The sequence below is a fragment of the Talpa occidentalis genome, unplaced genomic scaffold (genome assembly GCF_014898055.3).
Source record: "Talpa occidentalis isolate TD23 unplaced genomic scaffold, MPIMG_talOcc4v2.1 talOcc4.15, whole genome shotgun sequence".
Lineage (NCBI taxonomy): Eukaryota > Metazoa > Chordata > Mammalia > Eulipotyphla > Talpidae > Talpa > Talpa occidentalis.
Genome location: NW_023601543.1, coordinates 57,888,007 through 57,900,546, shown reverse-complemented (window position 1 = coordinate 57,900,546; position 12,540 = coordinate 57,888,007). Strand labels below are relative to the sequence as shown.

Sequence of the window (12,540 nt, the reverse complement as noted above, 5' to 3'; positions counted from 1 at the left end):
GGCGCGGGGCAGGGGGTCCTAGGAGCAGTCTGATCAGGAGCCGCGGGGGCGGACCGCGCGGGACCCGGGAGCACAGCTGCACTCTCAGGCACGACGCGACTCTTCGGCTGCCCGCTGCAGACTGAGGCAGCGCTGAGTCGCCGCCGCCGCAGCGCGGATGGTCGCGCCCGTACCCCCTATCTGGCGCTCGGCGTGGTGCAGTCCGTCTGGGCCGGCGGCGGCGCGGACGCGACCAAGGCGACCTGGAAGGGGAGTTTGCGGAGGAACGGCCAGTGACGTCAGCGCGCCTTCAGTGCTGGGGCGGCGGTGGCGCGCGTCGGCAGGCGGGGGCGCAGGCACTGTCCGCGGTGCTGAAGGCGGCAGTGCGCACGCGCCACGCCGCATCTTGTTTCCCTCTCGCCCCCCCACCATTGGGGATGCGCAATTTGGGGAATGGGGGCGGGGTGGGTGCTTGTCCAGAGCGTTAGGATGGGTGGTCAGACAAGCCCCCCCCCCTGCTTCATCCTGGTCTTCACACTCGCCCTCATGCAGGACCTTCGGTAGATACTCGGATTCCTGTGTTGATATTCACCACAGAAGGCATTTGGGGGGGGGATGGGAATGGGGGCACACCCGGTGACACAGAAGTAGAGAAGTAACCCCCTCACAGAGAGGGTTGGGGGGAAGGTCACACTCAGTACCCCGCGGGGAAATCAGTCTCCGACGTCCACACAGGCTTGAGCAGAGAGAAAGGTGCGTGGGCGGTGAAGCCAGCATCAGACTGGCAAAGGTGAGCACTTGGGCGGAGTACACACCCTTGCCCCCGGGAGCTGGTAGACAGGAGGCACACAGGGAATTACACACACGTGGGGACACACACACACACACACACACACACACGTAGGGAAACACACAGAGCCATGTACATAGAAGACAAGGATCCTGGCATCTACACATACACACATAATCCCAGGGTAACACACATGGGCATGCATGCATATACACAGTATAGGCCTGCATATGCACACAGCTACACTGACACAGAGACCCAGGGGAACGCACACAAGCGTGTGCACCCCAACAGAACACATACCCACTGACAATTATGGACAAACCTAGGGCTGCTACACAGACATATTTCCTGAGGATCTAGCCTTGATGTGTGCCCATCTCCCTTTCCCATCCCCCCACATTTGGTCCATATGCCCCATCCCTTCACCCTGGACACAGTCAAAACCCACAACCACCTGTTATTTATCAGTGCTCATATTTGCCTCCCCCTACACCCAAGAAATTTACACAGAGGGACAGCCATCCAAGGATATGCCTGCAGCAGGTGCCAAATGTTTGCCACATGAGTGAATGATCTTTATAGTCCAGGCAGAGATGAGCTGTGGAATCCATTCTGTCAACCCCTGTAAGATTCTGACCACTATGAAAGCACTTATTTTTTTATAAGTAATCATTTGTTGACAGTACCTAATACTTGACTAAGTTGTTTACAAACATTGCCTCATCCAACCCTCATGATAATACTATTGGGCGGGCAATATCATTTTCGTTTTATAGGTGAGGAAATCTGAAAACTCAAATTTCATTCCCAAAGGGTCATGTTCATTTTGTAATTTGTGCACTTATTTTTTCTTTTAAGAAGTGCCAGGAGTAAGTGCCAGTGCAGCTGAAACAAGGTGAGAAGATTGTGGCAGATTGAATCAGAAATGTTAGCAGGGACCAGACTGAGCAGGGCCTTGTGGGCCGCGGTGAGAGATGACTGTGGACCAAGTGAGGTGGAAGAAGATAAGGCAAGAAGCAGGCAGATTTGGAGTCTCATCTACCTGCAGGATTTTCAGAGTTGTCATCCACTTATCTGTTCATTCTTCATTCATTAAACCATTGGCCTGTTTAAATGAGGCAAAAATAGTGTGGGGTCTGAAGTCAGAGTGCCTGAATTCAAACTTGGGCTCCATCATGGCATTGGGAAAATAACTCAGCCCCTCTGAGCCTTGGCTTACTTCATCCATAAAAAATATCACCTTCACCCTCTTCAGAGGTGAAGGGGAGTCACCCTCTATCTTTGAATGTACTGTAACTTCTCAGGAAGTTTCCTCAGGAAGTTTCCATTTCCTGTCTTCTAAGGATGATCTTTGGCCAAAGTCTACAGGAAATCCTCTCCCCCAGGACTCAGATTCCATCCCCTCTTCCCCTGGGTTCCCACAGTTCCCAAGACAAATATTTTCAAGCCATCCTCCATGCCTTCCTCTACCCAGTCAGCTTCAGTCCCACCTCCAGGCCTTTGCTTTGGCCACCCTCTCTTCTGGATGCCCTCTCTGGCATTCCATCTCCCAGTATTCCTCACAAAACCAGTATTGACCAAGATTTCAAACTACATGCTCTCCAGTTTTTTGCTCAGTAACTGAAGCAAACAAGCTGTGCTGGGCCCGTGGTGCCCTCTCTGGGGGACAGGAGCAGCTGCAAGTCTACAGACTTTTCTGGCTTCTCTGGCAACCAGAAGTCAGGATCTTCAGGAATCTGTCAGACAGTCTCTTCCCAGGGGCTCGGTTCCTAGTATTTGTAGTTCCAAGTGTCATTCCTTTTCTCCAGACATTTTTTTGGTAGACTGTTTTGCAGAAGTGAGTATTCCCCCCAGGAGTGTCTAAACTCCCCAAGGCAAGAGTTAAGGCTCTCCGGTACTGTCTCTATCTTCCCCAGCAGGACTGAGTGTATAGAAGGGACACCAAGAATGATTCTTTGTTGTGCATCAGTGAGCCACAACTCTGAAACACATCCTCTGACATGTTCATAATCAGCACTGTCCCCACATTTATAAGATATCCATAATATCCGTGCCACTTTAATATGCATGCACATAATACATAGCTATGGTGCACACAATTATAACTTCATGTACACTCTACATACACTCAGTACCTCCCAGACAAGAGTGCCCTGACAGTCTGGGTGCTGCAGATCTGCCATGCACAAAGCAGAAGTCCGAAACCTTGCTCCTGACATAGTGCTTCAGGAATGTCTAACCCACTATCTTTCTGTGCCTGTTTTCCTTTGTAAAATGGGGATAATGATAAAACTGGACCTTCTAGGTTCATTGTAGATGAAAAGAATTTATGCTATGGAAAGTCTTAAAATACTACAAAGGCACCCGGGCAAGTACTGTCTCAGAATTAGCATTACCATGATTATGATTTTTATGATTTGTCTCATCACAAGAGGCCCTGTTTTCAGTAAGTGCTAATTAGTGCTAAATAAATGAGCAAATACTAAGAGCATTAGTGTCTGGGTTTGTTCTCTTGGCTGTGGAGACACTACCATGCTGACTCTTCTCTATTACCTATGATGTCCAGCACTATTGTTAGTATACAGTAGGCGTAGATAAGTGTCAAATAAACGTTCAAATGAAAGGATCACCCATTCTGAGTCTGTTCTCTTGCTCAGATGTCCTCTCCTTTTAACCGTCCTCCACCACCCTGATGCCCAGACTTAGCTGTAGTATCCATTAGATGCTAATTAGTGTTGAATGAACAAACGCTAGAGGAACCTGTGTCTGGTTTGGTCTCAGGGCTCCTCCACGCAAATGCTGACTTTAGCTTCTCTCAGCCCCCACTCCAGCTCTGAGCACCTCATAGGCACTTCTTCAGTCCGCCCCCCCTTCCCCCTCCCGGAGCTATTTGTCGACACTAATTGCAGCATTGGAATTGGGCTGTTGGGAGTGGGCGGGTGCAGGTGCTCTCGCAGCGGGGTGCCAACTTCAGCCACGCCTCTGCCGCCATTCAACTGTGGATTGACAGGCCAGCCAAGAAGCTCCTGTGGGTGGGAACCTAGGGAGCTCAAGGAGGCGGGGAGACAGAGAATAAGCAAGCCAATCAGGAAGCCCGGAGCTCTGCAGAGGGATGCGCTGGGTGGCCCCAGGGCATTGTGGGTGGGGCGGGGTGCAGACCTTGGGGATAAAGCAGCGGAGAAGGAAGTTGGAGCTGGTTACTTGCCTGCCAAATTGTGGTCACATTAAAAAATAAGAGTTTTCCACAACAGTCCACTGTGAACTTAGCTTACACTGTGCCCTTTGCCCTAGAAGATGCTATGGCCCCACTCCTGGGGAAAAGGCTGGTTTATTGAGCTCTAGGAGGTTGGGGTCAGAGTGGAAGAAAGGGGTATTAGAGCTTATCTTCGGGGTCTTTGCAGGCAGGCACGTGTAGACATGGCCGTTTCTCCTCCACCATCATCTTCTGCCCCTGCAGCTCCTCACACAGTGTTGCTGGTTTCCCCCAGAAGGTTAAGTTCTTCTCATCCTGCCCTTCCACGGTGGTTAAGGTGAGCCTGGGACATTGGGAAAGATGGAAGGGAGCAGCTCAGAAAAGGCAAGGATACATTCGGCAAACTGTGCTCAACCCTATTTGCTTTAGCTGTGAGATACTGGGTCATTTCTGTATCTGCGCTTGCCTGTTTCTCTCATCTGAAAAATGGCAATAATACCTACCTCACTGGGCTGAGCGGGGATAAATGAGCTCATTCTGGGAACATGCTCCAAGTGGTGGCTGGTACACAGCAAGTGCTGGTAATTGTTACCTGTTGACACCAGCTACCTTCTCTTACCTCCAAAACCCTTTATATCTCTCCCTACTGCCCACTGGAAAAAAAATCCAAGTGCCTTGCCCTGGCATTCGAGGCCTTGTTGAGCCCAAATTCCTGCCCCAAGTCAATCCCTCCCTTTCTCTTCCACTAAATCCAGACATGGGACTGGTCCCATGTCCAGAAGGCTCTTTGCCTGGATTATTTCTCCCACTAAGAAAGCCCTCTATTCACTTCCACCCTGACTCTTTCAATCAGTCCTTTCTTCATTCTTTCCCTCATCCACTCAACATCCCCAACATCTTCAGAATCTACTCTAAACTCCACAGCTGGAGATCACTCCCCAGATGGCAGCCCTTCGAGAGTTGGAAATAGTCCACTCAATCTCATAGCTTGACATATGTGGAAATAAGGAAGGGATGAGTGCTTTAACCCTCTCCAACACATGGGTCGCCCTGGCCACCTGGAGACACTTTGGGCAGCTGGCGCCTATATCCAGGATAGAATGCTGTTCCCAAGCTCGTCCCCCCAGGGATACCAGGTCCTCCTCCTGCATCCAGGCTGAGGCGGCAGTCAGTCCCCTTTCCATGCACCAACCATTCCTCATATGCCCTCAAGGCCTTGCGGACCTAGAACCCCTGGGGGGTCCATGGGATCTGTTGTGAGTCTGCATCTGTTGCCAAAAAGGGTTTAAAGTGCCCTGGGGCAGTGAGATGGGAAGTGAGACATGGACTCATCCATGGAGGCATGAAGGACTGAGGGACTGAGTGAGCAAATCAAAGCTGGGGTAACTGAGAGTGGAGCAGATGGTCACACAAAGGACTGAGGGAACAGGAGAACGGCTGAGGGAGCAAATGCATGACTGAGGGTACAGAGTCTAATTTTCCCCTCAGTATCTTCTTTCTCAGCTCCTTTCATCTCTCCCCTCTTCCTGCAGTGGAGCATTTTCAGCTCAGCAAGGCAGGCCCCTTAGACCCAGTGGTGGGAGCTCTGGTTGGAGGTAGCTGACTCCCCTGCCTTGACTGCTGACAGTGATATCATGACCCCCTCCTAGGCACACTGGCCCCACACTCACGAGAACTTGGGGAGTGGGGCTGTGCAGAGGCGCTGGCGGCTGCGGAGGGGGTTGGGTCCACATGGGGGCATGCACAACCCCCAGGTACTCCACTCTGTCCATGAGCCTTTCCCTGCAAGGAGAACGGGTTATAGACTTAGTCAGACTTAGAGGTCTCAGTGAGGTGGTGAAAGGCTGCAGGAACTTGGGGTGCACGGCAGAATAAGAAAACTGCTGTGCTGGTATGGGCTGGCCCTGGGGCACTCACAGCGGCAATGCTGGATATTGTAGCAGTTCCGGATATCCTGTTGTTGCCCAGTACATCGCTGTCCATCAAACTTGCGGCCCTTGCAGCTCCTGGAGCGAGACTGTTGGCCCTGGATTTCTTGACAGCTGATGTGTTTCATGCCTGGGCGGGTACAGGTGCTCCACTGCCCCCAAGGCCCCCACTCTCCATCCACTGCAGAGACACAGGCAACAGGGACTCACACCAAGGCAGGGAGCCAGTGTGGGGGCTCAGAAGAATGAATGAGGAGCGGGGAGGAGGTGGGAGTGATCAGATGAGAGAGTGGGGGATCAGGGGCAGAACCAAGGCATCAGGGCCAGGAATGGACAGATGAGAGTCAGGAACAAGGCAATGGCAGCAGAATGGGATAGAGGAGAACAAGGGAGCTCAGGTAGGAAATGGTGCATCTGGAGGTTCTGACCAGGGCAGGACATGGTTGTGTTGCAGAGGTGAGTCCGGGTGGCAGCACCAGCACATAAGGGGCCCCCATGCTGGGGCACAGGGTGATCACACTTTCGTTGTTCCATGGTCTGGCCCAAGCCGCAGGTCACAGAGCAGGGGCTCATGGGACTCCATTTTCCCCAGCCCCCAGCCACTGTTGGGGAGGGGAAAGGAATTAGGAGAAAGGTCACCTTGATCCTCACCCTCAGCCCCTAGAGCTCCACATTCGCAGGGCAGAGAATTTGTGCTCAGATCAAGAGCTGCATGTCAGAGGTCTCATTTCTGCATACCTGGGCAGGGCGGCAGGCCGCTGCAGACTCGCTGCTCATAGGCTGATCCTACGCAGGGGTTCCCAGGAGGCTCCCTGGACGGCTCCGGTGCAGAACAGGTGCGGCTCCGCCTCTCCATAGGCACCTGGGGTCCACTGTGGCAGGAGCCCGAGCAGGGGCCCCAGGGACCCCAAGCAGCCCAGGCCCCGTGTACTGTGGTGGGGTGGGGGTATGCCAAGTGTGGGCACGTGTGTCAAAGTCCTCCCATCCTGACAGTTCCCTGCTGTAAACCCCCAGCACCACCCTGGGCACCTACATCAGTGTCCCATGGCTGCCCTCACTCACTCGGGCAGGGCTTCTTGGTGTCACAGGCCTCTGACTCATGTGCTTCTCCTGGGCAGTGTCCCCCACATTTGGGGGTGGGGCGATCACATGTTCGACGTCGGGTTCGGGTCCCTTTGGAGCAGGTGACAGAGCAAGGGGCCCAGGGCCCCCAGTCAGACCAACCGCCCATTTCTGTGGGGGGAAAGAGGGACACGGGATGGAGGTGTGGGAGTCACTGGGGTCCCAGTCTGCTCATTTCCTTCACGTCAGTTCATCCTGTCCTCCGCCACACCTGGTTCACCATCACTGCTCATCTGGACTATTGCTTCCCCCCTCACACATAGTCCGTCGTCCTGACAGGGAGAGGGAGCTGATAGAACTTGAGTCGGATTATGTTCCTCCTCTGGCCGCAAACTGATCACCATGGCCCATGAGGACCGGCCCCCTCTGATCTCATTTCCCACCACCCTCCTCTGGCCACACCAGCTTCCTCCTTAGCACCTCATAAACATCAGGCACAATCCCACCCTCTGGGCCTCTGCCCTGACTGCTCCCAGTGCTAGATGATGGGCAGCCCTTGCCCGCTGTGCTGATCTTCCTCACCAGGACAACATGGCTGGTCCTCACAGGCCTGAAGCTGCCACTCGAGAGTCCCAGGCTCCACCTTTTCAGGGCACTGCCCACCCCAGCCTATGCAGCGCCGGTGCCGCAGCTGGGAGCCCTCGGTGCAGGTCACTGAGCAGGGGGCCCACGCAGACCACAATGACCACCGTGGAGATCTGCAGAGAGGAACGCATTGTGTCCCATCCCAGTGAGAGCTGGCGAGATGGTGCATGGGACAGCAAGGTGTGGGCAGGTATGCAGGGCTGCTGGATAAGTGTGTGTGGAATGGATTGATGATACCTGTTCCTAGGGGTACTGGAGGATTGAATGGGAAGAGGTGGGCATGCAGTAAGTGTAATAAATGTCATTTACCTTTATGATGTGGAGTTACCCTTTGAAGACCCCAAGGACATTGCCAGGCACACAAATGTGAAGAGTAGGAGCTCAGAACAGCTGTTAGATACCCACCAGGCCACTGCAGTACACAGTAGCAGGCAAACAGAAAGTGCTTTATAAATAGAAGCCATCATCCCAATGTGCTCAGAGACCTCCTCAGAAATACCCCAGATGCCAGATCTACCCCCAACCTCTACATAGCATAATGCTATGGAGGTGAACTGCTAACACGGACAGGGGCCCCTCCCTATGATGTATCTGGGATACACAGCAAAGCAGTTAGAAAATATATCACGTATAGAGAGTGGGGCTCAGTACATGTAAAGTGGCATCACGATGAAGAGACTAGCGCTCCCCTCGGAAGTCCTTAGCTGGCCCTCACCCCTGTGATGCATCTGCTATGCTGGAAGTGCCCAATGGATATGAAGTGTTATCAGTATTAGGGGTCTGGAGCTGCCCTCAGAATTCCCCAAATTCTCCCACCCCACAATGTGTGTACACAGTAAGCACACAATAGAAATACCTGTGCTGCAAGCCACCCACAGTGCTTGATAAAGAGGAAGTGTTCTATCTCTGGTTTCAACTTGGTGGGGGGGGGGCATTTTATCCTGCAGGGTGCATGTGGTAATGTCTGCAGGTATTTTTCCTGTGGCAACTGGAAAGGGCGGGGGGGGGAGGTTTGGAGGGAGTTGCTACAAGCATCTAATGGGAAGCCAGGGATGCCACAACACATCTTGCAATGTACAGGTTAGCCTCCCCACAATGAAGAATTTTCTGGCCCCAAATGTCAATAAATTTGAGGCTGAGAAGCCCTGAGCTACAGTCATGACCAGGGCCTTGGAGCCCCCCCTGGGAATTCACAGAGAAGGAAAGAGCCCAGTGCCGGGTAGCCTTATAGACAGTCCCTTTTGCCTCCCCCCAAGCCCAGGCTCCTCCTAACCTGCATGTGTGGCAGAGCTTGCTGCCGGGCTCCTGGAAGGCATAGGCAGTGTTGAGACAGCAGTCTTCAACACGGATGTTTTCCCCCAGGAGGCCCTTGCACTCGCCCGAGGATTCCTCATACTGGGTGAAGCAATGTACAGGACCCAAACCTGTAACAGGGCAAGGGGTACATGGTTAGGGATGTAGTAGATCCGGGGGTCAGCAGGGCCCTCACTCACTCACCTGTGGCTGGTAGCGTGAGCAGCAGCAGGAGCAGCAGTGGCAGCAGTAGCAACCCCAGGACGTGCGCTCCGGCGGGCATGTTGAGCACTGCGCCCCTGCAGCCTGCCTGGCTTTATGTGGTCTGACCTGCACCGGAATCAGTGGGAAAGAGGAACCAGGGGCAGGAGGAACTGGGAGGCTGAAGGGCAGGCAGCAAGGGGGAGGGGAGGGCACCGTGCAGGTCTCTTCAGCTCACACCTCTGCCGTCACCTCTTCTCCTGAGCCGCCTCCTCCCCTCCCTACTTCCCTGCTCACTCTTGGTCCCGTTTTGTTTGTCACTGTATCCCCAGTACCCTGCGCTCTGCTCAGCATCTCTTCAGCACTCAGTCAATGCTCCTTGGACAAATCTTACTGAGGGAAAATGGAGCAGAGGCGTTTGGAGCAAGACGGACTTCCTGGCTGACCTCGGGCAAATCACTTCCAACCTCTCTGAGCCTTAGTTTCTCCACCTGTAAAATGCATAACCTCTACCACAGGGACAGGGTGAAGCTCGTGGGGGTTTTGAACAAGGGTGGAGTGAGTGTGGCGTGTTCCCCCTCATGGGGTGGAGCAGGCATTGAAGTAGTTGCTTCATTTTCTATTCTGACCTAACTGCTGTCCTCTTTCCTGAAAGTGAGGTTCTCTGCGGTCAGCATGTGGAGGGAAAGGCAGCACAGGGAAGTGAGAAGGGGAAGTGACAAGAGTGTGGGGAAGATTGGGTGAATTGGGGTTACCCACTGTCCTGCCCCAGCTGGAGATATCTTCAGGGCCCTGCCAGGGTGGGTTGGCCAGGAAACCACTCGGTGATATTTCATCAGAGTCACTTGGGGAGATGACACCTCCCCCCCTGAGCCTACATCACAGTGCTTGTTGGGAAGATTGAGAGCTAAACTTTTAAAAAAGTCTCTAGTGCAGTGCCTGGCATGAAGTAGATGCTCTGTGTCTGTTAAATACATTTATTCAACATTTACTGAGCACCTATAGGTGCCAGAATCTCTTCTTGGCATTGGGTGGAACAGAGAACAAGACAATCCCAAATCCTGGCCCTTAAGGAACTTATGATCTAAAACAGGAGACAGATGAGTGGCATCTCCCTAACAGAGGCATTCCCCAGCCATTCTTTTGGATGGGGTCCCATCACCCAGCGGCTCTCAAACCTCAGTGTGTATCAGAATCATCTGGGAGGTTAGTTACATCAAGGGTTCCTAGGCTCCACCCATTTCTGATTCTGTGAGTCTCAGGTGGGGCTCAAGAACATGCACTTCTAACAAGCTCCCAGGAAATCGCCCAGATGCCGCTGGCCAGGGACCACCCTTTAAGAAAGGGTCCTTCTAGTCCCTGATCTCGCTTTACTTTTCTTTGGGGGTCTCACCTGGAAAAACGTTTTCATGTATTCCTTATTTTACTGTTTTTTTTTTTAAAGATTTATTTATTTATGCATACAAGAACTGGGGTACAGGCCAGAAGTGTTGGGGAGGGGTGAGAGGATTCACCAGAGACAGAGCAGGGAACAGAACAGGCAGTCTGACTGAACTACACTGCTGAGGGCAGCAGTGGGCGAGCCAGGAGAGGTCTGCTGTGCCATGTGGGTTGCGCCCTGGCCAGGGATTGAACTTGTGCTTGCAGTGACTGCGGACAGCTTCATAGGTTGCGTCCTAACCCCTTGCGCCACCAGGGAGGCCCGATCCTTATTTTACTCTTAATTCAGCCCATTTTCCATGCAGTTAAAACTGAGCTCTGCAGACCTATTTTCTTTTAATAAGCCCTAATGAGTGAAATTCCAGAGCCTGTTTTAAAAGCAGAAATCGTTGTAATTAACAAGAAGGAGCCTATAAAAGATAGGGAGACAATTCCCCTAAATTCATGGAGGGAGAAATAACATCCTGCAAATTAAAACAAGACCAAAGAGTTTGATTTGGTCAGGTGTTAAAACAACTTTCCCAAGAACACTGGTCTTGTTTTATTGATGATAAAGTGTGTTGACATTGGTGTTCATTACAGATGTATTTGGTTTCCCGATAATATAAGCCTGTTTTTGAGAGTGTGCTTTGAACAAAGAGGTCTTGTTGATTCTAAGACTTCAAATACCAGCATTGTGTTATCTTGTGAAAATGAACTTCCCAAGAAATCTGTAATTCTAGTTGGCTGCTTTATCTAATCACCTGTTGCCCTGGTAATAATGTTATCATTGATATTTTCTTTGTTCCTAAATTGTATAAATACTCATTGGATTCCCTGTGGAAGAGGATTGTGTTCCCTTTCTCCCACACATTTGGGCAATAAAATGACTCTGCAGATTTCTTATTTAAACAAAGACCAGGAGAGTCTTGTCTCATTTAATGGTGCTGCTGCCATCTGATACAATGCATTTGTCTGTCTGTTGACCGCTGCCCTCCCTAAAACACCAGTTCCATGAGGGCAGGGATTTTTGTCTGGTTTGTTAACTGCCATGTTGGCAGGGTGTAGCTGGGCACCAGCAAACAGTAAGTGCTTGGTAGAGATGTGCTGAGTGAATAAGTAAAATTAACAAAACTTTAGAGATTCTGGTAAGGGCCAAAAGGAACAGTCTGGGTGGGAGGTAAAAATATGGGCATCACTGTGGCGAGGTGGGGGATAATCAATGTCTTAAAGAGGGAAGGAGCCTAAGGCAAAGTTCAGGGGAACTCCAACATTTCAAGTTTTGGAGAACTGGGAAAAGCCAGACCTGGGGACCAAGGAGGAAGGGCCTATGGGGAGGAAGAGGACAAAAGGAAGAGGACTTTCCCCCTAGGCCGGGCATAGTTGATCTGTGGTCTCTCATTTGGTCTCAATGTCGCGTTTCTTTCACAAAGTTACATACACAGCTCTGGATTTACAGCCTCTGTGATTATCTCTTACCAAGAGGCTCACATACATACTGGCAACAGTCTCGCAGACATTTCTCCATCACTCACTCGGAGTATTTTCTCTGCCATTGACTCCTGGCCTTACCACAGGCTCCTACTAACAGTTTCACACTCGTAATCATGTCTTAGAGCCTGCTTCATTCAGCAAATATCACCAGTATTTACTCTCACCAGCATTTTTCACATACACACAGTCACACCCTTTGATGTTTCAATCACTCAGTCAGGCCACCATTTTCTCACAGGCTCCAATAGTCCCTGAGTTAAAGGCACCACTAACTAATCTCTCATGAAGTTTACCACACACACAAAATCACCATCTCTCCTACCTCTTCTCACTCCAGCCCCCATTTCACACACCCACAGTCCCTGGTTATAGCTTCACACTCATGCACAGCCACATAAGTACCTCAGACACTGCCATAGACACCTAATCTCACAGTTCTTCTCAAGTGGCTTCCAACATAGCTGCTCCTTGATGTGCAAACTTTAAGAAAGTGTATTGCAAAGAGTTTTACACATACCCACACGATACATTTC

The 12,540-nt window shown here is 51.6% G+C and overlaps 1 protein-coding gene across 2 annotated transcripts; it reads right to left on the bottom strand.

The window, feature by feature from the left end:
* Positions 1 to 2,815: 2,815 nt before the first annotated feature.
* CFP (complement factor properdin) lies at positions 2,816 to 10,526 on the bottom strand. Of its 2 annotated transcripts, XM_054695753.1 has the most exons (10): positions 9,854 to 10,526; positions 9,098 to 9,223; positions 8,874 to 9,024; positions 7,538 to 7,713; positions 6,956 to 7,126; positions 6,632 to 6,823; positions 6,322 to 6,495; positions 5,883 to 6,074; positions 5,636 to 5,747; positions 2,816 to 4,308 (listed from the first exon to the last, which is right to left on the bottom strand). In XM_054695753.1, the coding sequence occupies exons 2-10, from the start codon at positions 9,174 to 9,176 to the stop codon at positions 4,146 to 4,148; spliced, it is 1,410 nt and encodes a 469-aa protein (XP_054551728.1). In that variant the 5' UTR covers positions 9,177 to 9,223; positions 9,854 to 10,526; the 3' UTR covers positions 2,816 to 4,145. The 2 variants fall into 2 exon arrangements, with proteins under 2 accessions (XP_054551728.1, XP_037368358.1); XM_037512461.2 differs by having other exon boundaries at positions 9,098 to 10,526.
* Between the last annotated feature and the right edge of the window lie 2,014 nt (positions 10,527 to 12,540).